At 42.9% G+C, this 26,335-nt stretch overlaps 1 protein-coding gene across 1 annotated transcript; it reads left to right on the top strand.

Moving 5' to 3' along the window:
* On the top strand, positions 1-25,755 carry LOC112260232 (KN motif and ankyrin repeat domain-containing protein 4). The gene is made up of 10 exons (XM_024435172.2): positions 1-208; positions 11,702-11,867; positions 12,059-13,681; positions 15,599-15,674; positions 15,886-16,248; positions 16,491-16,575; positions 20,336-20,555; positions 20,820-20,962; positions 22,954-23,154; positions 24,319-25,755. The coding sequence occupies exons 2-10, from the start codon at positions 11,849-11,851 to the stop codon at positions 24,415-24,417; spliced, it is 2,829 nt and encodes a 942-aa protein (XP_024290940.1). The 5' UTR covers positions 1-208; positions 11,702-11,848; the 3' UTR covers positions 24,418-25,755.
* The last annotated feature ends 580 nt before the right edge of the window (positions 25,756-26,335 follow it).

Here is a 26,335-nt window from a genome sequence, read left to right as displayed (position 1 = left end):
CTTGTGCTATGAGAGGATTCTAAAGAGGTATTTGCCAAGCAGCCACGGCATCCCACTCTCCCTGATGGTACCTCCTTCTAGGAGAGAGACAGACAGGCAGGGCTGAGATGAGAGAGAAGTGACTGGAGAAGTACTGGAACTCAGACTGGAGTGGATACTCTGACACCCTCACATCAGGTTACAGTGGAGAACACCAGAATTGTTAAAGGTAAGAGAAAGTTGCTTCTTCTTCTATTTCCCTGCTAGTTGAATGTGCTGTTATTGACCGTGGGTAGAAGTTGGTCATTCAAATAAGAATGGGTTGTTTTAATCTTAGAACTGAATAGATAGGAAAGTGTTAGTAGTCTGAACAAATCAGGCATACAGGTTGGATTTGGTGCACTTAATGACCATCTGATAGACATCTGCACTCTTAGAAAAAAGGGGTCTTCAGCTGTCCCCATAAGAAAACCCTTTTTGGTTCCAGGTAGAACCCTTTTTCAGTTTCCAATTAGAACCCTCTGTGGAAATGATTCTACTGGAACCAAAAGGGTTCTATCTGGAACCAAAAAAGGTTCTTCAAAGGGTTCTCCTATTGGGACAGCCAAATAACCCTTTAAGGTTCGAGATAGCACCTTTTTTTCCCCCACCTCTAAAAATCGATTGTCTATCACACATGCATTACCTCTCAACCCCTCACACACACACATATAAACTCACTCACTCACTCACTCACTCACTCACTCACTCACTCACTGTTTTGGCCCAAGCATTTAAAATACAATGCTGTTTTTCCTCCCTGCGTGAAAGCCCCACTGGCAGCTTTTATCCTATGGACTTATGTCCTGCACACGGAGCGGAGATTGAGACCCTGTTGCTGTTGGAGAGACACCAGGACAGAACAAACTGGATGGAGCAATAGAGAGAAAGTGTGTGTGCGTGCATGTGTGTGAGACACAAAGACACAGAAAGAGAGAGAGTTGGGAGGAGAGAACGAGGGGTTAGGTGGAGGGAGTTGTAGAGGGAGTCATAGAAGTTGGCTTTGGTTTCTAAACCAAGTCCAAATAGAAGACAAGGAATGAGGTTGTGTGCTGGAAAAACCACACAGTCAGCATGTCCATACTGGAGGAAGAAAATATCCCTTTTTTAAAGAACAGAACAGAGAGAGAGGGAGTTAAAGACAGACACATGCTGTACACATACATGTAAATGGTTATTGAGAACTTGAGAAGGGCCCACAGGATGCCATAGGATATCCAATTCATCCAAGTCACTGCCCCTTCCAGTTGTAGAGTGTGTCCCAAATGGCACCGTATTCCATTATATAGTGTACTACTGTCGGCCAGAGCCTTTCTCGAGTCCACAGCACTTTGTAAGTAGCACTTTGGGTTTGGGAAAAAGTGCATCACAAATAAACTGCATACACGTCACCACCACAGTTAACGAGAGAGAGAATCATCTGATCTTAGCAGAATAATCAGTCCAGGAACAGCTGAAAAAATTGGTAGTCTTCATGTTCATGTTCTACAACATTCTTCACAAACCTTATATCAGGGCCCAATTCCCAAGGCTGAAAACTCTGAACTCTTGGTTTAAGTGTAGCAACTGATGTAACAACGTCAAGGTAGCCTGGTCCCAGATGTGTTTGTGCTGGCCAATTATGGTCATTGTCACATCGATAGGTGTTGGCAAGACAGCACAAATAGATCTGGGACCAGGCTAACTTCGAGGTGTTCCAGGAACAACAATCCAAACAATGTGTGTATGTGCCCAACATGTCAGTTGTTTGTCCCTCAGCCCAAACTAATATCTGAAATGTGATATTCTGCAGCAGAGGCCTCAATGTTTTAGAACATATCTTCTTGAGGCCTCAATGTTTTAGAACATATCTTCTTGGTGAGGCTACCGTTTTAAGTGTCTCGTGTTCAAATTTAATTAGTCGTTTTGTAGTCAAGAATGCTGTGGACGGAGATGTCTGGATTGCAAAGTTTATAATGATGTGAGGAGGCTGTGTGAGGAAGAAGGCTGCATTTATCTCCAGGACAGGGCAGTGGTGGGAACAGGAAGAAACAAAGCCCTGAAATTGGCCGCCGAAAAAATATTGAGACTTCCTTCTTCTAAGACCTTGATCTAGAAAAGTCCCGAAAATATGAACATAGTGAAAGCTCCAAGTACTCTAACCTGGTCTTAGATCTGCTTGTGCTGCTATGGTCCATAAAACTTGACAAGGTAACAAACAGATCTGGGATCAGGCTAAAAGTACTGAAGTTCATATATTTGAGGTAGCTTACTGTAGGTTACAGTTGGATGGGGCTTATGTGGGGAAAGTGAATATTTTTCCTTTTGTTTCTCCCAAATGGCTTTCCTGTGAGGTAGGCCAGTCGCTCTAAGCAGTGACAATTAAAATTTGTGCCATGGAAATGTGGAGAGGTTTAGGGTAGGACTGTAACCGATTGTGCTATATTCTATCCTCTGTGGTGAGACGGTGGGGAATAAGTGTGTGTGTGTGTTTGTGTGAGTGAGTGTGTAGCTGTCTCTCTCTCAAACTGTCTCTCTGTCTGTCTCAAAATTACCCTAAACGTACCCACTGATACCCTATTAACATGAATGTAAACCAATCAGGTCCTGTGTTTGCACTATGGAGGACAATCTCAAGACAAATAACACAACTCTTATCAATGCCTGCCTGTTTTATCATGATGCCGTTGAGAGATTGAGATGATCATAGCAACAGCTGCTGTAGTGTTGATGTGACTCAACGCTGGAATGTCTAGCTATATGTGACGGACATGAGTTGGTCATGGTTGCTCATGGTCATGTGATAAGGTATCCCACCTGCGACTTAAAAATCAGTGTCTAGCCCTTTGCCCTAGAGAGAATTTCATTTTGGTCTAAATGGTCAAGACGTTGGTTTCTCCCACGGCAGTCCTGGGTTCATATCCTGCCGGTTACATGTACACGACAGTAGAAGTTATGGTTATGTCTGTAGCAATACACCACAGTTAAAGTGTTGTTTGTAGTTATGCACCATAGTGTGGACAATTCAGGGGGTAGCGTACCGTTAAGCCAAGAGGCTTGAATCTCTTATCGAGGTTGCTAGGTGTTGGGTTAAAGGGGAATTTCACCCTGAGGGAATCTGGGCTTGTTTTCATCATGTCTGAGGCATTTCTAGGACAGCGAGATGTGTTTCATCTCACTGATTCGTATTCTGGCCCCTGACTCTCCCCCACAAGGCATTTTTTTTAAAGGAGGGCAACACTAACAACACATTCCTTTGAGCAAAACCGAAAGAACTGTCCAGATCGCAATGGCTTCAAGTGATCCCTCTTATCAACATGGAGCACTTTTTTGATGTACTATTAGCTACATGGTGACATTCAACCATACATGTTTAAAACGGAATATAGAGAAGAGTATTCAAAACAAAGCGTTGGATAGCTAACGTTTAGCTATAGCTAATGCCAGCACCAAGAGAGCAGATGACAAATACGGTGCCTAGCTAAGTTATTTTTCCTGCAAGCCACCTAGCAAAATGTAGTTTATCTACTGAAACCCATACTGTATTGCTGGCTGACATACTACTGTGTTACAGTGGGGAGGAAATAAAATTACTTTTCTGTTTGCTAACTTAGTTATGTAGCTAGCTAAACAACTACTGGTAGCCATATCTATGACTAAAAAATAGAAGAGATTTACAATTGGAGATATTTTGTATCTTGATTGTAAAACCTCTTCTCTTTTTAGTTGTAGATATGGCTACTAAACAGCAAGCTACAACATTACAACCAGCCAACTAAACCTAGGTTTACCAGCAAACGTTACCAGGCTGTATCACATCCGGCCGTGATTGGGATTCCTATAGAGCGGCACACAAGTGGCCCAGCATTGTCAGGTTTGCCGGGGTAGGCCGACATTGTAAATAATAATTTGTTCTTAACTGACTTAAATAAAAGGTTAAATAAAGGTAAAATAAATAAAAAATCCAAACAGTTTACTAGCAAACAGTGAGGAGAAACAATAATACAGCAATTTACTGTTGTATTTAGACAATGTGCCACGCTGCCATCTTGTCTATTTCAAGTCTTCTCTCATTTACCGAGACAGGTCTGTGTCAACACTTTGGGGGTGGACACCCACTTGTCTAGATCAATGAGAGAAGACTTGAAATAGATAAGATGTCGACAAAACATCTTTGAGTAAATCACAATCTATTGTGTAACAATCTGTTGCTACATTTCTCTGTACTTGTGTGTCTCTACACCTGAGACACACTCGGACACACTGAACAGTACGTCACTGTTCATACAATTTATTTGGTATGTTACTTTTACCATATAACATTCTTGTGGAATACCCAGTTCCCTTGAGTTAGCGTTAAATAGCGTACACTCCCCTGTATTTTAGATTTTCACAAATAAACATTCTTTGGATATCTGAATGCATCTGTTTGATGCATCAGAGTCCTTTACAGCTTATATGACTATCTTTTGTGAATCCATAAAGGCAGACACATTTTGAAGATTAACAGAAAAGATCCATATTTATTTTATGGTGATTCTACATCAGGGCTCTTCAAACCTGTTCTTGGAGGTTTTCACTCCAATCCTAATCTAGCACACCTGATTCTAATAATTAGCTGGTTGACAAACTGAACCAGGTTAGTTACAACTGGGGTTGGAGCGAAAACCTAGAGGTGTTCTACATGGTATTATGCTGAGCCATTCTAGCTGCGTTTACACAGGCAGCCCAATTCTGATATTTTTCCCACTAAGTGGTCTTAATCACATCAGATCTTTTTCAGAACTGATCTGTTTGTTTTTTCACTAATTGGTCGTGACCAAACAGAATTGGGCTGCCTGTGTAAACACAGCCATAGTCCTTATGGTCCTTATAGTCCTTATGGTACATAGTCCTTTCAGGCTTTGGTACACTGGCAATGGTGTTCGGTATTTTTTTATTTATTTCACCTTTATTTAACCAGTAATCCAGTTGAAAACAGGTTCTCATTTACAACTGCGACCTGGCCAAGAAAAAGCAAAGCAGTGCGACAAAATCAACAATACAGAGTTACACATGGGATAAACAAACGTACAGTCAATAACACAATAGAAAACCTCTATAGTATGTACAAATGAAGTAAGGAGGTAAGTCAATAAATAGTCCATAGAGGCGAAGTAATTACAATTTAGCAATTAATACTGGAGTCATAGATGTGCAGATGAGGATGTGTAAGTAGAAATACTGGTGTGCAAAAGAGCAGAAAAAAAACAAAAAATAAATATGGGGATGAGGTAGGTTGTTGGTTGGATGGGCTATTTACAGATGGGCTGTGTACAGCTGCAGCGATCTGTAAGCTGCCCTGACAGCTGATGCTTGAAGTTAGTGAGGGAGATATAAGTCTCCAGCTTCAGTGATTTTTGCATATCGTTCCAGTCATTAGCAGCAGAGAACTGGAAGGAATGGCGGCCAAAGTAGGTGTTGGCTTTGGGGATGACCAGTGAAATATACCTGCTAGAGCACTTGCTACGGGTGGTTATTGCTATGGTGACCTGTGAGCTGACAAGGAGGAACTTTATCTAGCAAAGATTTATAGATGACCTGGAGCCAGTTGGTTTGGTGACAAATATGTAGCGACGACCAGCCAAAGAGAGCATACAGGTTGCAATGGAGGGTAATATATGGGGCTTTGGTGACCAAACAGATGGCACTGTGATAGACTGCGTCCAATTGCTGAGTAGTGTTGGAGGCTATTTTGTAAATGACATCGCCGAAGTCAAGGATTGGCAGGACAGTCAGTTTTACGAGGGTATGTTTGGCAGCATGAGTGAAGGAGGCTTTGTTGTGAAATAGGAAGCCGATTCTAGATTTAATTTTGTATTGAAGGTGCTTAATATGAGTCTGAAAGAAGAGTTTACAGTTTTAATTTTACCTTTATTTTACTAGGCAAGTCAGTTAAGAACAAATTCTTATTTTTAGTATTGGATAGGAAACACTCTGAAGTTTCTAAAACTGTTTGTATGATGTCTGTGAGTATAACAGAACTCATATGGCAGGCAAAAACCGGAGAAAAAATCCAAACAGGAAGTGGGAAATCTGAGGTTTGTAGTTTTTTAACTCAGCCCCTATCGAATACACAGTGGGATATGGATCACTTTGCACTTCCTAAGGCTTCCACTAGGTGTCAACCGTCTTTAGAACGTTGTTTCAGGCTTCTACTATGAAGGGGGGCCGAATGAGAGCTGATTGAGTCAGAGGTCTGGCAGCAGCCTCAATCTCAGTCACATGCATTCACATGAGAGGTAGCTCTCGTTCCATTGCTTTTCTACAGACAATGGAATTCTCCGGTTGGAACATTATAGAACATTTATGATAAAAACATCCTAAAGATTGATTCTATACTTAGTTTGACAAGTTTCTACGATCTGTAATATAACTTTTTGAACTTTTCGTCTGACGTTCAGCTGGACCTGAACGCGCGTTTGGATTTGTTTACCAAACGCCCTAACAAATGAAGCTATTTGGACATAAATGATGAACTTTATCGAACAAATCAAACATTTGTGGAACTGCGATTCCTGGGAGTGCATTCTGATGAAGATCCTCAAAGGTAAGTGAATATTTATAATACTATTTCTGACTAATGTTGACTGCGCAACATGGCGGACAGTGTCCAAAGAAGGGCCAGATGCATACAGAATGGTGTTGTCTGCATAGATGTGGATAAAGAATCACCCGCAGAAAGAACGACATCATTGATATATACAGAGAAAAGAGTCGGCACGAGTATTGAACCCTGTGGCCCCCCCATAGAGACTGCCAGAGGTCCGGACAACAGCTCTCCGATTTGACACACTGAACTCTATCTGAGAAGTAGTTAGCGAACCAGGCGAGGCAGTCATTAGAGAAACCAAGGCTGTTGAGAGTCGAAAGTATTGTTTTTTATCGATGGTGGTATGATATCGTTTAGGACTGTGGCTGAGGTGCACCCATGACCAGCTCGGAAACCGGATTGCATAGCGGAGAATGTACAGTGGGATTCGAGATGGTCGGTGATCTGTTTGTTCACTTGGCTTTCAAAGACTTTAGAAAGGCAGGGAAGGATGGATATAGGTCTGTAAAGTTTGGGTCTAGAGTGTCTCCCTCTTTGAAGAGGGGGATGACCACGGCCGCTTTCCAATCTTTAGGAATCTCAGACGATACAAAAGAGAAGTTGAACAGACTAGTAATAGGGGTTGCGACAATGGCGGCAGATAATTTTAGGAAGAGAGGGTCCAGATTGTCTAGCCCAGCTGATTTGTTGGGATCCAGATTCTGCAGCTCTTTCAGGGCATCAGCTGTCTGGATTTGGGTGAAGGAGAAGCGGGGGGCAGTATCTGCATTCACTATGAATGCCGGACTTTGTGGTTCACTATGAGCAGACAAATACACAGGAAGTCAAAACTTTCCGATTCTACCAGTAAAATGAAAATGCTTTTGGTTTGGATAATTGTGATGTTTATGACAAAAACAGAATGTTGTTATATAGTAATGTCTATATGCCGTGGCAGAGCCAAAGTAAAATTCCCCTTTAACCTAGGTCGCTATGTCACGCCCTTCTTTTGGGAGAGCATGTATCAATGCTTCTCTATATGTTCCAATGCTTCTCTATAAGTCCCTCACGGGTGTCATTCCACTTTTGACACCAATGCAGTAAATTTGGTGGTAGCCCCGTTCAGGACTCAAACCCAGGTCCATCAACTGTCAACTGTCAAGGTCTGAACCTCTTGACGAGATCTGTAGGTTTTGGGTTAAGGTCCTTACAATAGTAACAGTTATGTATGTATACTGAACAAAAATGTAAAAGCAACATATAAAGTGTTGGTCCCATGTTTTATGAGCTGAAATAAAAGATCCCAGAAATGTTCCATATGCACAAAAAGCTTATTTCTCTCAAATTTTGTGCACAAATTTGTTTACATCCCTGTTAGTGAGCATTTCTCCTTTGACAATATAATCCATCCACCTGACAGATGTGGCATATCAAGAAGCTGATTAAACAGCATGATCATTACACAGGTGCACCTTGTGCTGCAGACAATAAAAGGCCACTCTAAAATGTGCATTTGTGTCAAACCACACAAAGCCACAGATGTCTCAAGATTTCAGGGAGTGTGCAATTGGCATGCTGACAGCAGGAATGTCCACCAGAGCTATTGCCAGAGAACTGAATGTTAATTTCTCTACCATAAGCCTCCTTCAAGATAATTTGTCAGTATGTCCACCGGGCCTCACAACCGCAGATCACGTGTAACCACACCAGCCAAGGAACTCCACATCCGTCTTCACCTGTGGGATCGTCTGAGACCAGCCACCCAGACAGCTGATGAAACTGTCTGTAATTAAGACTTTTTGTGGGAAAAACTCATTCTGACACCCATGGCTCCGGCCCTGCCAACACCCCTACCCAGTCATGTGAAATCCATAGATTTGGGCCTAATGAATGTATTTCAATTGACTGATTTCCTTATATGAACTGTAATTCTTTAAAATCATTGAAATTGTTGCATGTTGTGTTTATTTTGGGACGTTAAACGAGTGTCCTGACTCTCTGAGGTCATTAAAGATCCCATGGCACTTATCGTAAGAGTAGGGGTGTTAACCCCGGTGTCCTGGTTAAATTCCCAATCTGGCCCTCAAACCATCACAGTCACCTAATAATCCCCAGTTTATAATTGGCTCAATCATCCCCCTCCTCTCCCCTGTAACTATTCCCCAGGTTGTTGCTGCAAATGAGAACGTGTTCTCAGTCAACTTACCTGGTAAAATAACGGATAAATAAAATATATTTTTGTCAGTATAGCTTTACACCACAGCGAAGGTTTTACATGTAACTGCTAAAATAACGGAAATACTCAAGTAAATGAGGGCTACAAAGTATATTTAACACATTGAATGCTTCAACACACTGAGTTAATTAAGCAAATAACATCCAATCATACTTGGGTCATGTTTAAAAATACTGGGAAGGTCGTTAGTTTGGCCAATATTTTGGCTACCATGGCTTTGCCCCCATTGAATGACAATGCCCCCATCCACAGGGCACGAGTGGTCACTGAATGGCTTGATGAACATGAAAACAATGTAAACCATATGCCATGGCCCTCTCAGTCACCAGATCTCAACAGCGGCGCCTGAGAGGACGTTTTCCAGCACCATCCACAAAACACCAAATTATGGAATTTCTCCTGACAGAATGGTGTCGCAACCCTCCAATAGTGTTCTAGACACTCGTGTTCTAGACACTCGTTCTAGACAATCTATGCCAAGGTGCATTGAAGCTGGTGGTGGCCCAATGCCACAAGACACTTTATGTTGGTGTTTCCTGTATTTTGGTAGTTACCTGTACATACAGTTTAAAATCTCAGAGGTTTTAGAGTGTTGCAGGGAACACTTCACTAACTCATAAGACAGGTTGTTTTGATTGACATTTCCAACAAGCAAAGGGGCTTCCTCTCTTTCCTTCCTAACATGTCACTGTCTTTCCCTCCTGAAGATATTAGTGCTCTATCAAAAGTCAACTTTGAACATGGATACACGTGTCCTATGCTGTAAAGTGTACCCTCTGCTGTCACGGCTCCATGTCTTCAGACTAAATATCAGCGCTGCGGGCAAGGCTTAGCTTAGTTAGGTGTTGAAAGACTTCTTTCATCTCTGTGACAATGCCTGGCAGGACAATGTATCTATCATCTCTATGTCTCTATCGACCATCGCCCTGTAATTTTTTCATTTGTTTATATCGGGGCAATTGGTGCAATTGGTGTAGCTAGGGGAATAGAACAAGTCACAGGTGGTGTGTGAATTGTTGTGGGTTACATGGCACAGGTCATGTGCTTGTATGTGTGTAACAAGAGCTGCATATGTCAATACATACCATCGACACAGGATATGTACTGTACTGTAGTATGCACATGTATGTGAGTGATCTTTGTGAATCTATGTTTAGTATGTATGGAGCATGTGTACAGTGTGTGTGTGTTACTGTGCTTATCAGGGTGTGTGTGTTGGGCTACTTTTCCAGCGGAGCTGTTCAGTCAGTGTTTTTTTTCTCTTCTGTTTACTGCATAGCTGACATTGTTTGGGTCTGTGGCTGCGTGCGGCTGTCACTGTGGTCCCCCAAGAGGCCAGAGAGTCTAGCAATCACTGAGCCTGGTGGTCAGGAGCGAGAGGGGGGGGCTTAGGGTTTGAGAGGGGGAGATGGGGAGGACAGACAGAGAGAGGGTGGGGGTTAGGGTTTGAGAGGGGGAGGGGGAGGACAGACAGAGAGAGGGAGGGAGGAAGCTTGGGAAGAGAGTAAAAGAAGAGCAAGAGGGATATATATGGATGGTCAGGAAAGAGAAAAAGTAAAATAAGAGATGGGGAGAGATGAGGGGAGAAGGTTAGGATAAGGAGGGAGAAGGTTAGGATAAGGAGGGAGAAGGTTAGGATAAGGAGGGAGAAGGTTAGGATAAGGAGGGAGACATAGGATAATGAGGGAGAAGGATGGAGAAGGAGGGAGAAGGTAGGATAAGGAGGGAGAAAGTTGGATAAGGAGGTAGAATAAGGAGGGAGAAGGTTGGGATAAGGAGGGAGACATGTAGGATAGGGAGGGAGAAGGTAGGATAGGGAGGGAGAAGATTGGATAAGGAGGGAGACGGTAGAATAAGGAAAGATAGTGAAAGAGGAGAAGAGAGGGGACAAAGTAAGAGGAGAGAAATATATGAGAAGAGAGAGAAAAACTTGAGAGAAAGCACTGGGAGAAAAGTGGGAGGCCGAGAGCGTAGAAGAGAAATGAGTCAGAACAATGGCTGTCTGTATTTATTTTTATATGTAGGAGTGTATTGGGTTCCATGGCTACTGGTCTCAACAGTCTCTGAGTTATTTTGAGATCTGTATTTGGAATAAGGGCTATAATCAAGAGAACATCAGGTCTACCGCTGTTGTATGCAGGCCGGGAGGGTTCACTCTGATGTGTGAGTGAGAGAGAAAGAGAAATAATATATGAATGAGATGAAAGTGAAGGCTAGTGCCACAAGTTCATAATAAGCTGTTTACTTGAAACCCTAGGGCGATTTTTCATTTGGAAATACTAGAACCTAAGCACAAGTCTACCAGTAGGGCCATAATGCAATAATGATGTATTGGAAGGTCACAGAAGGTTATGTAATAACTACATTTGTAATTAGCAATTATTGTGTGTAATTTCCATAGCTTAACTATATCACGGCTAAGGGCTGTTCATAGGCATGACGCAAAGCGGTATATTGGCCATATACTCAAACTCCCAAGGTGCCTTTATTGCTATTATAAATCGGTTACCAACATAACTAGAACAGTAAACAAGTATTTTTGTGTCATACCCATGGTACACTGTCTGATATACACACGGCTGGAATGCTGCTACAGCCAATCAGCATCCAGGACCCGAACTACCCAGTTAATAATTTCAATTTAATCATGGATACCTTTTTTGTAAAGACCTGCACACTGCTCTCACCAGTATAATTTGAATTCAGTTTAAACTGCAAGTCTTTCTTTTCTTTAAAGAGTTCTAGTTATTCCGACTCAGATGTGATCTTAGATGTGATCTCCCTATTTTGAATCATGGAGAAATGAATTGTGGTTAACATGCTTAAGGTACAAAAATGACTTTTTTGATCAGCAATTTCTCCCCTCTTCCTTTGTCCTGTTTTCACTCTCTTGCCAGGCAATCACCTGATTTACACCCCAAGAACAGAGTCACAACTCCTGTAGAAGTTGGCAAGAGGGAAGACCCACTCAGTCAGACTGGCACTCAGACTACCAACAACCAGATAATGTGCCAATAAACAATGCTCACAGCTGAAGCCTGCAAATGATGGACAAGCAAAATGGTAACAGCCTTTAAAAACATATGAAATGTATCAACAAAAATGTTCAATGTTTTTTTAATTGTTGGTTATCTATAACTGTAAATTAGATTATTCCTAAATATATGGTTTATTGTATGATCCACATACTATAGTGCTTATTATGTGTCAATACTATGGCAACAAGTATTGAAACACTGCTATTACTCTTTTAGGAAATGGGCCCAAAGCCCCAGAGAATAGGGTAAAGGGGAAGCCTCCTCTGTACTCGGTGGAGACGCCCTATGGCTTCCACCTGGACCTGGACTTCCTCAAGTACGTTGACGACATCGAGAAGGGCCACACCATAAAGAGGGTCCCCATCCAGCGCCGGAGCAGGGGGCAGAGGCCCAACACACTCCCCAGACACCTCAACCTCTCTGGGCTTGGCTATCGGCCTACCCCCTGGGGCTCCACTGGAGCTCTGGCCCCCAGGTCTCGCCTAGCCGACCCCCACTATGGCTCCTGGGCTTATGATGGCAGGTCGTCAGCCTCCTCTGGAAGGTATAAGTCTGTGGCTGAGATGGAGGCCAGTATCCGAGCCTTTGATGAACAGCCCTTGGGGGAGCACATCAGGCCAAATCTCCTGCGGGCCTCCAGCCTACCTCTCACCGTCCTGCTGAGGAAAGATTCCGAGTCAACTGAAAACCCGGCCAGTCTCCGAAGCTCCAGAGACCGTCTCGGAGGAAGGGACATGTCCACAGAAGACAGCTTCTACTCCCTGGACTGCTCATCCGACTTTCGGTCAAACCAGGACTTTTCTGGAACCCTCCGCCGCCTCACCAACGCCCTGGAGCGCGTTGGCGAGCTGGAGGAGGAGGTCCGGGTTATACCGGAGCTCAAGGCACAGATCTGCATCCTGCAGGAGGAGAGGGAGAGGTTCCGTCTCGGACTGAATCCCCGACCCAGATCCCAAACCCTGGTCAACGGGGCCAAAAACCCCTCTTATGCGACCTCTGATCTCAAAAGACCCAGGAAAGAAAGTAATCTCTTCACCCACAACAACGATGTCACCGATGACGACTCTAACCAGACACACGAATGGAGGACGAGCACAGACCTAGACGAGCTTCTTACAGTGACATCCCTGCAAGCCAAAGTGGCCATGCTAGAGCAAAGGCTTCATGAGAGCAGCTTGGACCTCCAGAACGCCACCTTGCTGCTGAGAGAACAGCAGGAGGAGGGCCGGAGGAAGGAATTGAGGATGAAGCAGCTCACCAGAAACACTGAGGGCTGGGTGAGAGCGGAGAGAGTCCCAGTGGACCAAGATGATGAAGAGACCGATAATTATTCTAGTTGGTCTTTAGCAGGTGCGCATGGTGCGTCCAGTCGAGAAATGTTTAATGAAGGAGAATCTTTGTCGACCAATGCAGTGGCCATCGGAAGAAATAGACAAAACTCTGGCACTCAGATCGAGGGCCTTGGAGATCATCACATTTGGGTTTCAGCTAGCTCTTCCATGATGGAGGACCAAGCTGGTCAACACAATTCAGAAATGGTGCTCCATCGCTTTGACAGAGAACCAGGCCTGGCAGTAACCACGGAGCACATGCCGCAGAAAGAAGCCTCCCCAGGTGGCATGGAGCAACCTGTGGCAGCCCTCCACGTGAAGAGGATCCAGGTTCTCCTGGAACAGCAGTGGGGGTGTCTGTGTGGGGGGACAGCAACAGAGGGGGGCAAGGCCCTGGAGCACCCAGACCCCAAGGTCAATTCGCTACAGGAGGAGATGATGAGTCTGGTTCATACTCTTTCCTCTTACTACAACAATGGATCCAGTGACGGAGAGGCTTTTCAAGGAGGTATGGTTTATCGTCACAGAACTTTGGGTTGATTTCCAGAACTAGCATGCTCAATGGAGAATCTCCATTGAAAGTGCGTTCTAGTCCAGGAAAAGCCTGGACAATAATGTACAGTCTACATTAACCATGTTTCCATCCATAGTTTTTATGCGAGTAAAGTCATACCGCACTAACAACAAAAATCACGACCGCTGTGATGGAAACAGTAAGTTTTGTCACAGAAATGTAAATGCCGACAGATCATTTCTTCATTCGACATGGCGGGATCTTTTTGTGTCGGTAAAATCAATTATGCGAGAAATGGCGGTGGAATCGCCTTCATGTGCAATGTGTGTGGTTCCCAACTACGACGCAAGACACCATTCAGTTTATTAGGCTACAGAGGAAATTAAATAACTTATGATGATCTTGATGCTCCTTTCCAATAAAAAGGTTCTTATTCTATCTAGTGACATGATAGATGCTTGACTGCCGTTTGACAAAAACAAATATTAGGCTATCCATGATACTCTCATCATGTATACTAGGCTACCCGCACAGACTAGCTGTTGGCTAGAGCGCACGTGCCAAGACCATAGTAGGCACATTTGCTATTTAACACAACAGTTTTTGTGACAAAAATCTGGGTATAGTTGAAAATGCTATGGAAACATGAAAACGTAAGTGAAAAAAAAACTATTTTGTGTGTACTACGTCATCACGCAATGATTTTTTATCCACAACAAGTCCGTTTGTTGGAAACACATCACTGGTGGGAAAATGTGCATACTATCTTCACGCATTTTTTTATTTTTATATTCGCAAGAAAATCTGTCGCCATTTGGATGGAAACCTAGTTACTGGCACTCTGATTTTTTTCCAGACTCCTTAAAAAAGTGAATTCCAATGTTTATTTTATAGTACAGGGCTCTTTTCTGTCTTTCATAAGTTATTAGATATATATATATATATATTCCGACTCATTGGAATGAGTCTAACTGTAACACAATCCATTCCCAGTGTTTTTGTTTTACTCCATTCACGTCAGGTCAGCACATTTCACTCATAGCTTTGAGCTATTTCTCCATCTATCCTGAAAGACCAGGTCCGATATGCGAGTCAATGGCGGAAATTCACTGTGCGCAAATTCCATTGCCAATTTAAAAGAGACCACTTTCAGACAACTTTATTTTCCTTTCTCAAATTGAGACCCACAATTTGCTATGCAGTGTAAATTGATGGTTGTAGTTAGTCTGGCTTTATGCATGATAGTTGTTTTTTATTGATGACTGTAACTCTTCCTTACTGTTTGAACTTAAGGATTTTCGTTTTTGCCATACTGGAATGCCCTGACTCAGTCCCAGGAGACTGAACCAGCACCAGTACTTCCCATTTCTTCCTTTCTTCTAAAATGAGAGCAGTTTTGGTCATAATTACAGGGAAACTATTTTGTTCTCATGCAAAGAACAATTCGAAGCTGCTATGGAAAGAACTCACCAGACCCATTTGTTTCATTAAAGCAGGGAAATGAACCGAAATGCAGTTTATATATAGTTATCATCCAACTTGTAAAAAAAAAACTCCACTCAAAAACAATATTTTTCAAAAGGTGAAACAATTAATACCAACAGATTGTTTTTGACTAGAGTTTCACTTGAATTGATCGTTATCAATGCCTCCCATTGTGATTAGGCTACCAACCATGTAAAATGGAGACTTTCTATCTCATTGTCTATGTCTTGTTGGCCTCCTCATCGTCCTCTTATACTGGGGTTGGTCCCACTTAGCAAAACATCTACAATTCTGTAGCTTTTTATAAAGGGTTCATTTAGCCTTCAGTTGTGGTTGTTTAGCTGTTTTTGTATTCAAAGTGGGAGCGTGTGATTTAACAGCTCCGGCCTTAAAATACAATCGTCCTCGTCTTTTTTTCTCTCTTAGTCCCAAAAGCTATCATGAGGAGAAATGGCGGTGCTCAGATGTCAAAGAACCTCCACTTTACGGGTGTGAACAGCGGGTAAGACACAAGGCTCTTGCTGTTTATTGTTGACATATAACTAAATTGAGCATCGCCCTTTGAATTTATGACCAACTTATGGCTAACCCTGAAGATTTCACTGTGCAGCAACACTAATTTTGTACCGTCTGCATTCAGCTACAGTATAAAAACCATCATGATGGCTATAATGGGCATAATGACACTGGTGTCTGAATATTTTTGTGTTTAGCTTTGAAACAACACCAAATGAGGATTTGGACAGTAAGAGCCATGAGAATGTGGACATCTCCGACCTACAGCAACAGCCAGAAGGACAACTCCACCCTGGGGAAATGGTAGAGAAACCTGCAGAACATGGTGGTTCCAACCATGGAGACCAGAAAGAGGGAGACCCAAGTCAAGAGATGATGGAAGGAACCGATCCAATGGACCAGACTACTCAATATGTACAACCAGACTCACGTACAGATAGTGGTGAAAATCTGAAAGCTGGAGAACCAGAAACACAGGCCAAGAAAGACACCAACAAAGAGGAACCTATGGAGGCAGAACCAGACCCAAACAGAGATTCCAAACATGAATTGAAAGACAGGTGAAGGGAACTGAGTATATCTTTATATATCTTTTTGTTCATGAATTATACAATTTGAGGATTTGCCAGTTAACATTTGGGCATATTTATTTAGCAATTGTCACATTTTGAAGAGTGACCAATTTTTTTTCCAGACTATGTCAAAAAACACAATATTTATTATAATTTATTGATGTTAGTGAGAGTATATTAATATTACTGGCAATCCAACTCGTGGGACTAATGATTGTCTTTCCTCATAGGGACACTGTAGATGGAGAGTTCATAGCAGCATGTAATTTCCTCAAAGATCACATGGACAACATGGATAACCCCAATGATGAAATGGTACGTATGGTACAGCAATACACTTAAACATAGGCATATAGGCACAACCTAATTACACAAGTGTTATTCGAAAGCTTCTGTGAATATCTGTTAAAATAGACTAGGCTACAAAACACAGTGTCTTAAAAAGGTGAGCACAATTTGTGACCGCATCCCTTTTCATTTATTGAACGGAAGAGGATAGTTATGCACCTCCTTTCTTTCTCTTATTTCACCTATATTTAACCAGATAAGTCAATTGAGAACCAATTCTCATTTACAATAGTGACCTGGCCAAGAGGCATAACATCGCAACAGTGAACAGGACAACACAAAATAACACAACAAATAAATAAAAACACAGTATACAGAGGAAAGGTAAGAAATGTTCACAGTGGGAGCAGAAATGTCCAAGGCAACACAGCAGACTTAATGATCAGCAGGTACATTGATCAGATAGCAGCTCAGTTGATATGTTTTTGAAGGAGTGTGGTGGGATGAATGTGTCAAGATTGGGGGTCGTTTGCAGCTCGTTCCAGTCATTGGCGGCGGAAAAATGGAAGGAATGACAGCTAAAGGATGTGCGGGCTTTGGGAATGAACTGTGTGATATACAGTGCCACATTTAATTGTGTTACAAAGTGGATTCAAATGGATTTAATAGTATTTTTTTTTTGTAAAGAATCTACACAAAAATACTAATGTCAAAGTGGAAGAGAAATTCTAACAAAAAATATAGTTGTTGCATAGTTGCACTGAACAAAAATATAAATGCAACATGTAAAGTGTTGGTCCCATGTTTCATGAGCTGAAATAAAAGATCCCAGAAATGTTCCATACACGCAAAAAGCTTATTTCTCTCAGATGGTGTGCACAAATTTGCTTACATCCCTGTTAGTGAGCATTTCTCCTTTGCCATGATAACTCATCCACCTGACAGGTGTGGCATCGCAAGAGGCTGATTATTACACAGGTGCGCCTTGTGCTGGGAACAATAAGATTCCACTCAACAATGCCACAGATGTCTCAAGGTTTGAGGGTGTGTGCAATTGGCATGCTGACTGCAGGAATGTCCACCAGAGAATGTAATGTTCATTTCTCTACCATAAGCTGCCTCCCATGTCTCTTTAGCAAATTTGGCAGTAAGTCCAACTGGCCACACAACCGCAGACCACATGTATGGCGTCGTTTGGGTGAGCGGTTTGCTGATGTCAACGTTGTGAACAGAGTGCCCCATAATGGCGGTTGGGTTATGGTATGAAAAGTCCAAGGCAACACAGCAGACTTAATGGGCAAGCATATGCTACAGACACAATTCCATTTTATCGATGGCAGTTTGAATACACAGAGACGCAGTGACGATATCCTGAAGCCCATTGTCGAGCCATTCATCCATCACCTCATGTTTCAGCATGATAATACACAGCCCCATGTCGAAAGGATCTGTACACAATTCCTAGAAGCTGACATGTCACCCATTGAGCATGTTTAGGATGCTCTGGATCGATGTGTACGATAGTGTGTTCCAGTTCCCGCCAATACCCAGCAACTTTGCATAGCCGTTGAAGAGGAGTGGGACAACATTCCCCAGGCCACAATCAACAGCCTGATCAACTCTATGTGAAGGAGAAGTGTGGCGCTGCATGAGGCAAATGGTGTTCACACCTGATACTGACTGTTTTTTTTAAGGTATCTGTGAACAACAGATGCATATCTGTATTTCCAGTCCTGTGAAATCCATAGATTAGGGCTTAATGCATTTATTTCAACTAACTGATTTCCTTATATGAACTGTAACAATAGTAACATCTTTGTTGAATTTATATTTTTGTTCAGTGTATTTAGCCTTTGTTTAGCCAAGCCTAAATTATTTCAGGAGTAAAATGTGCCAATAATAATTATGCTGTGGAATATCTATTAAACCACCCAGATACATCAAAGATAGAGTCGTCCTTCTGAACTGAGCTGCAGGTAAGGAATGAAACTGCTTAGGGATGTTACCATGAGGCCATTGGTGATTTTAGAACAGCTACAGAGTTGAATGGTTGTGATGGGAGAAATCTAAGGATGGATCAAAAACATTGTAGTGACTTCACAATAATTGCCTAAATTACAGAGTGAAAATAACAATACAAATATACAGAATAAAAATATTCCAAATCATGCATCTTGTATGTAACAAGGCACTAAAGTAATACTGCAAAAAAATAACACAGCAAAGGAATACACTTTTTGGGCTAAATGCAAAGCCTTATGTTTGGGGCAAATTGAATACAACACATCACGGAGTAATTGCCTCCTTATTTTAAAGCATAGTGGTATGCTTGACATTGGCAAATGCTGGAGAGTTTTCCAGTATGAAAAGAAACTGAATGGAGCCAAGCACAGGCTATATCCTTAAGGAAAACCTGCTTCAGTATGCCTTACACCAGACACTGGGAGAGGAATTCCCCTTTCAGCAGGACAATAACCCACAACACAAGGCCAAAACTACGTTGGAGTTGCTTACCAAGAAAAGAGTGAATGTTCCTGAGCGGCCATGTTACAGGTTTGACTTAAATCTGCATGGAAATATATGGCAAGACTTGAAAATTGCTGACTAGCCATGATCCCCGAAATCTTGACAGAGCTTGAAGAATTGCACAATTCAGGTGTGCAAAGCTCTTAAGACACTTTCCCAAGAAGACTCACAGCTGTAATTGCTGCCAAAGGTGTTTCTAACATGTATTGACTCAGGGAGCTGAATACGTATGCAATGACTTTTATTAACCATAAAAATAAATTAAAAACATTTTTCTTCCACTTTGACATTACAGAGACTTTTGTGTAGATTGTTGACAAAAAAGACAATTAAATCCATTTTAATCCAAGGGGTCTGAATACTTTTGCAAGGCACTGTATCTACAGTACCAGAGCGCAGGATGCTATTAGTAGTGGAGATGTTGAGGAGTGAGCTGAGGTAGAGGGGGGACTTGCCTATGAGGGACTTGTAAATAAATTGGTGGCAGTGAGTCTGGCGTAGTGTACTGTATGTAATGAGGGCCAGTTGACCAGGGTGCAAAGGTCACAGTGATGAGTGTTGAAAGGGGGACTGGTAACAACCCACTGGGCACACACTGGTTAAATCAACGTTGTTTCAACATCATTTCAATTAATCCAATGTGGAATAGACAATGAATTGATGTCTGTGCCCAGTGGGAAAGCAGTTGGCAGTGTGGTAAATGGCGTCTAGTTTATTGAGGGAGGTTTTGGGGGCAAGCCTGTAAACTACATTGCCATAGTCCAGGATTGGCAGGCCAGTCATTTTTACAAGGATGCGCATGGCAGTGTGGGTGAAGGATGTTTTGTTGAAGTAGAGGAAACCAAATTCTGGATTTAACTTTAGACCTAAGGTGGGTGACGTGGGTATGGAATGAGAGTGATCAGTCCAGCCATATACCAAGATATTTATAAGTGTCGACATACAGTACTCTAGCTCAGACCCGTTCAGGGTGAGAATGTTAGGAGGTCAGGTAGGTTCCGGTTGAAGAGCATACATCATTTTGTTGGTATTGAGTAGTAGGTGAAAGTCAGATAAAGCATGCTGGATGATGTTAAGGCTATGTTGTAGGGTGGTCAGCACGGACACTTTCATTAGTGCTATTGGCCTCAAACTCTCTATGTGCATTTTCTCTCGGAAATATCCAAGCATTATGAATAGATGTTGCCCTCAGATACAGATCTAGGACTAGCTTACCCTCCATTTTGGGGAGAAAAACGGTCAAATTTAATTTGCTCCCCAGAGGCAGGCTTTGGTGGTGCTGTTCCGAGATTGGTTCCGGGTGGCGGCTGAAGAGGACTCCTTGGCCAATACCGTGTCTGTGTACCTCAGAGAGGTGAGGAAGGCCACGCCCTCGCTCCTCCCCTTCCTTGTTAACATGGCGGACGACAACGGCAACACAGTGCTGCACTACAGCGTATCCCATGCCAACTACCCCATCGTCAGCCTGCTACTGGACACAGGTTGGTACCACTGTGTGTGTGTTATTACACAGCTATGGGGAAATCTAAGGTAAGACAGTGAGTGAGTGAGTGAGTGAGTGAGTGAGTGAGTGAGTGAGTGAGTGATTGAGTGAGTGAGTGATTGAGCATAAACACTTATTGTATGGAATTATGTGTATCTAAATGATTATACATTTGTACTTACGATTCCATATCTAACAAGTTGACATTGTGTATTGAGCATTCCAATACACCGTATGTGTGTGTTTGTCCTTCCCCATACAGGTGTGTGTGAGGTGGACCTCCAGAACAAGGCAGGGTACACAACGGTGATGCTGGCCTCCCTAACGGCCCCGGACGGCTCTGGGGACATGGAGGTGGTCCGCAGGCTCATGGAGCTGGGGGACGTCAACGCTCGAGCCAGCCAGGTCACTACCTCTATAACTGCCAAGTACACACCTCATACTTCCTCCTAACACTCTTGTATGGCACATAATGTACTATACGATCAAGTACTGTATCTTGGTATTCCAAATGTATAACTGTGTGTTGTCCAAAGGGTTCCATAACACAAAGCAATAGACAAGAATGGCTCCAACAATGGGTGTTACAGAGTTACCATGATGGTTATAGCTATGAAACATCAAAGTCATGTACAGTAAATTGGACCTGTGCAGTGGGTACTTGTTTTGAATAATAATATATTTCAATTTCCATGCCGCAGACAATAAACTATAAACCATATGAATCCGCACCAAGGGTCTGTCATTCTGCTCACAGAGAGGGTAAAATGGCTTTTGATAAAAAGAGGCTTATAGCTCTGCTTTGAAGAGAGGAGATATTGAGTTGACCTTTACAGCTTGCAGCCTGGGTTAGGATGAATCACCTCTGTACCACTGAGAGCAGCGGGAGAAACCGGTAGCCTGGTTACACCAGAATGAACACTGTGCTCACCATTGTTCCAGAGCAGCATTCAGTCTGGTTTAACCAGGCTAAGGTACTGGAGCAGGAATGCCCTTATGTTTCTGGCATGGCTACAGAAGACTGGAGGTTATCGTGAGCTCTCTCCCGCTGCCTGGACCTCTGTCCTCTTCACATACAGAGAGAGTGTCAATCTTCTCCATGATTGATCAAAAACCAAATTACACAAAAACCATAATAACATGTCTTAACGGACCCATGGGCCGCGCCTAGGGCTGTTGCAGTGGCTGTATTATTGCCACTCCGGTAGTCATGAGTCATGACCGCAGTAAAATTCCACGTGACCATCACGGTAATCTTCTCTTCTGCACTCTGGACATGCGTTGGTAGTACCCAACTCGCTAACGACCATCCGGTCGCTAATGGCCTCGTACTCAGGGCTCTACTGTCCCTCTACCCACTCTGACATAAATGCAAAAAACCACATCAAAGACTATTATCATCAAAACAGTATCATGCTTTTAAAATTCAGCTCACTGTGATCAATTTGAAGAAAGAAGTTTAGCAGCAGGTTGAAACGGAGTGGAAAACATGGTCGCTGTGGATGTTGTTTCAAAGCCAAACACAACGAAATGGACAGCGCTTTCTATAAGGTGATGATTCATTTAAAACACCCGTATGCATATTAAGAGTTTATGCATACCCATAGGTATGTTTTGATTTCTAAGACATTCTAAGGTTTGCATCATACCCAACTAAAGTTGCCAAATAACTCAAAATCTAGTTTATAGGACCTGTTTCAAATGATCACTTTTAGGCTAAACATATCCACATCATATGCGCACTCTCTCCAGAATGGGATTATATATCCTTTCTATTTTATTCAGCTAAGATCAATTATATTCTTCTTACTATAAAATCAAATAATATAAAATAATGGTACGGAACTTATAAGCATATCTTGTCTGCTAAATGAACCAGCCTACAGCCTATGGCATGGAGCATAGCCAGATATAATACAGTAGGCCAACTCATTTTCTGTTCTTTTGAAACACATTTTCTTCGCATCACAATGTCTCTTTAGACATGCCTAAAATAAATTGTGGATTTATTGTGATGGTGTATATTAAATGGATTAATTCAACTTTGTCAAATGTTCCAAAAGACGTGCATCAGCGGCTTGTATGCGCGGAGACCTGGAGACGCTAAACGTATTCATGTTCATTAACGGTCAATTACCATGAGACCGGAAGTCTTTAGCATAACAATAACCTGCGGACAACATTTCATGACCACCATAGGCCTAGCCTGCATACTTTGTTTCTCTCTCTCTTTTAAACACACAGTCAAATATTCTCCCATAAGACTGGCCTAAAGATGAACCATCCCACCAGGAATTTGCCACAACTTCCTTATGGCCAGTCAGTTTCAGCTTGGCATATTGAGATGATTCTCCGCTTGGCCCTCCTCATTCCTCTCCCCATCTCTCTCCCTCCAGGGGGGTCAGACAGCTCTGATGCTAGCAGTGAGACATGGCCGGGGCCTGATGGTGCGTCTGCTGCTACGCTGCGGGGCAGACCCCAATGTCCAGGACCGCCAGGGGGCCACGGCCCTCATGTGTGCCTGTGAGAGGGGCCACACACACGTCGCCTGGCTTCTGCTGGAGAGGGCCGAGTGTGACACCAGCCTCACAGACCAGGTGAGTGTTGGATGGATAGACTAGAGAATACACAAACACATGTGCATAGACGCACACACTACACGCATAGTGTGTAGTAGCATCTTAAACAGGTTTTGCCCTGTGCAGTAGGTCAGGATTTGGTATCTGGTGCTAACAGGAAGTCTATGCCTGCAGCATGTCACTGGCTCTCATTGTGCCTGTTGGACAACTCAGGAAGAGAAACAGATTAACAGTGCTATGTACTTTATCATACACACAAACACAGATATGGATGCTCACACACACAACCGCACAATCCCCCACCCCCCTGCAGGCCCTCAGTTACTAACCACGACTTCAGGAGTAAGCAATACATCTAACACCCAGACCCTACGCCACCTAGTGGACAAGTATACAAAATACACCCCTGGGGGGGTGGGGATAAGAGTGCCTCAAGTATTGCCATTATAAGATTCAATGTGAACAGGATGTCAGCCCTCTTTTCTCACTAGAATTAGCGCCTTTGCTGAAAGAGCAGCTTAGGCTATTTGAAGCATTTGAAAGCCCAAATACCTTGGTTGCGTCCCAAGTGGAACCCTATTCTCTATGGGCCCTGGTCAAAAGTAGTGGACTAAATAGGAAATAGGGTGCCATTTGGGGGGCATCCCTTGACTCAGCGATGAGCTCGTCGTAGCCCAGTGAGGTTTGCCTCTACAATAGGCTTCATTAATCCACAGAGAGCTAGCAGAGCGTTAGCCAGGCGGTCATGCTCAGCTCACTAAAAAGAGGAGCGGAAAGCTCTCACGATGAAGGGCCTCCTGCCTTGAATTGACACTATCCTAGATGCAAAAGTGTTAAGTGTATAAATTCTAATTCACCCGGGAATGTGCACTCTACCGTTCTCTCTCATTTTGTCTATATCACTGTCGTTTAGCATGGTTACATACCTTAGTAGTGTGTGCCAAACCTATCCTCAAGTACCCCCACACATTCCACTTATTTGATGTATTCTAGTACAAGCACACCTGATTCAATTGGTTAACTGATCATCAAGCCCTTCATTAGTTGAATCAGCTGTGTTAGTACTGGAATATATATATTTTTAAATGGAGGTACTCGAGCAGAGGTTTGGGAAACACTGCCTTCGCGTATACCTCAAGTGTTGACCTTCTCTGCCTTCTTCCGCCTCTTTTCCTCTTCCAGCGTGGTCGCACGGCCCTCTTCATGGCCCGGCAGGGGTCCTACGGTGACATCACAGCCCTCATCCAGGCCCACCACACACATGCTGGGACATCTCTCTGAGACCTTGACCCCCCTGTTCCCGTGGATAGGTCAAAGACGCCACAGTGCAAGGAATGTCCAATCCTAAATGGCAACTTATTCCCTACTGTATATAGTGCACTTTTGACTACCAGCTAAGTACATCTAAAAGCTATGGTAGAAAACTGTGTTGGTAGCCTTTTGGCTGTCACTTGACTTCTCCAACACTCACCACTTACTGAGCTCAGCATGTCATGTTAGCATTTCTCACTGACTTCAAGTACTAGGCTCTGGCCAAGAGTAGTGCACTCACTATACAGTAGGGAATAGAGTGCCATTTCAGACACAGCCGAAGATCCCTCACCTATGCCCGTCTTGATTCGGAGGTGGCCCGTCTCTCTTCTCATCTCAGTCTTGGGCCACTAAGGTTCAGGTTGGGAGGTCAATATCATTCACTATTCCCAACCATGCTTGGAGTTAGCTCTTCAGTCCACTTCCTGTTCCTGGACAGGAAAACATTTGATTTTAAGACTCTTGTATGCCAGTGGAAGTGTTATTGTGGCAGGTGTGCACTGCTCCAAACTTGGAGTGCGATATTGTCTGCTGGTTTTTGTCCTTGCCTATTAAAATTGATCCAGGTGTCTATTCATACCTGGGCAAATAGCAAAGTGGACTCGTCAGCCGAGTTCCACAATGGGAGATTTAAAAACATTTTAAAAAACAGCCAAACTGCGGCCCTTGAGACCTAGAGCCGTCTATCTCCGTGTTATTTTAGAAAATGCATTATTACAGTATATGCTGGACCACCAATGGGTGGATGGGTTGATTGCTCTGCTGGTACTGTATACGTTTCAGTGTCGTTATCCCCTGTAGGGGAGTGACAATGTTCTATCTGTGTGTCAACGCCTTTACATCTCTTCACATGGCCTTTATTCTGGGATTGTACGGTGGGGCTTCTATTTTTAATATCTATTATTTTGACTCAGCCTTACACCATCTCTACCATGTGCAACAGGGAAGAGAGTAACTGTGTTGGATAATATAGAAATCTCAGAGAAATCGAATCTAATTGGTATTCAGGTCTGCACCACTACCCTCTGGGCATTTCATTCAGCTAGAGATAATTATTACAGTAAATAGGCAGTACATTTACATTGATGCTTGTCTGGATTGAACTGTTTCCCACTATCAGCAAAATGTTGCATGTATTTTAAAATATCAGTGCGCTATACTGGTAAAGTTTGTTTCCTTAATATCAAAATCCATTATAGACAAACCAGACAGTGGATTTCTCTACTCATTTTGTATGCATTACTCTTAAAGCTAAGCAAAATTGCTGACATATGACAGTTTTAATTAAATGTCTGATGTTTTTGCCAATGATTTTGCATTGATATGGGGCAAAACACATGACATCCATTGTACTCTGTCTATGTAATGACATAAATGGCCAGCGGATGGCGCTACCATTCTGTTATAACTGCATGCATGCAATGAATGCTGTCCTGGCTGAATGTCTTTCAATTCAGACACGTACATTCTGTATGTACGGGATTAGGAGGTATACAATCCCTTTGTAATATGACACACAATCTTTTCTGGTGAGTGCTACTCATTGGTAGCAGTGCATCTGGATAAGGTGAGTCCGCCCCCATGAAATGCCAAAATGCTTTTAGCATTTACAAAAAGCTCCAATCCATTACTAGTATTATAATAATCATACAAGCATTCAAAGTAATCCACCTTGCGCTTACACTTTGAAATACAATGCCCTGTCAGCCATAATAGATTATATGAATTCTTGGTACTGGACCAGTAGGTCTCATTCTCTATGCTGGTATGTGTATGTATGTGTGAGGGTTGGCTGCATGGAGAGATGGAAATTGTGTGTGAGAAATAAGACTGAGATAGAGGCAGTGTGTGTGATAGTGAAAGAGAGAGTGTGTGTGTGCACGTGGTT

Source organism: Oncorhynchus tshawytscha, linkage group LG10 (genome assembly GCF_018296145.1).
Source record: "Oncorhynchus tshawytscha isolate Ot180627B linkage group LG10, Otsh_v2.0, whole genome shotgun sequence".
Lineage (NCBI taxonomy): Eukaryota > Metazoa > Chordata > Actinopteri > Salmoniformes > Salmonidae > Oncorhynchus > Oncorhynchus tshawytscha.
Note: the sequence above shows the minus strand (reverse complement) of the source record. Positions and strands in the feature narration are given on the sequence as shown.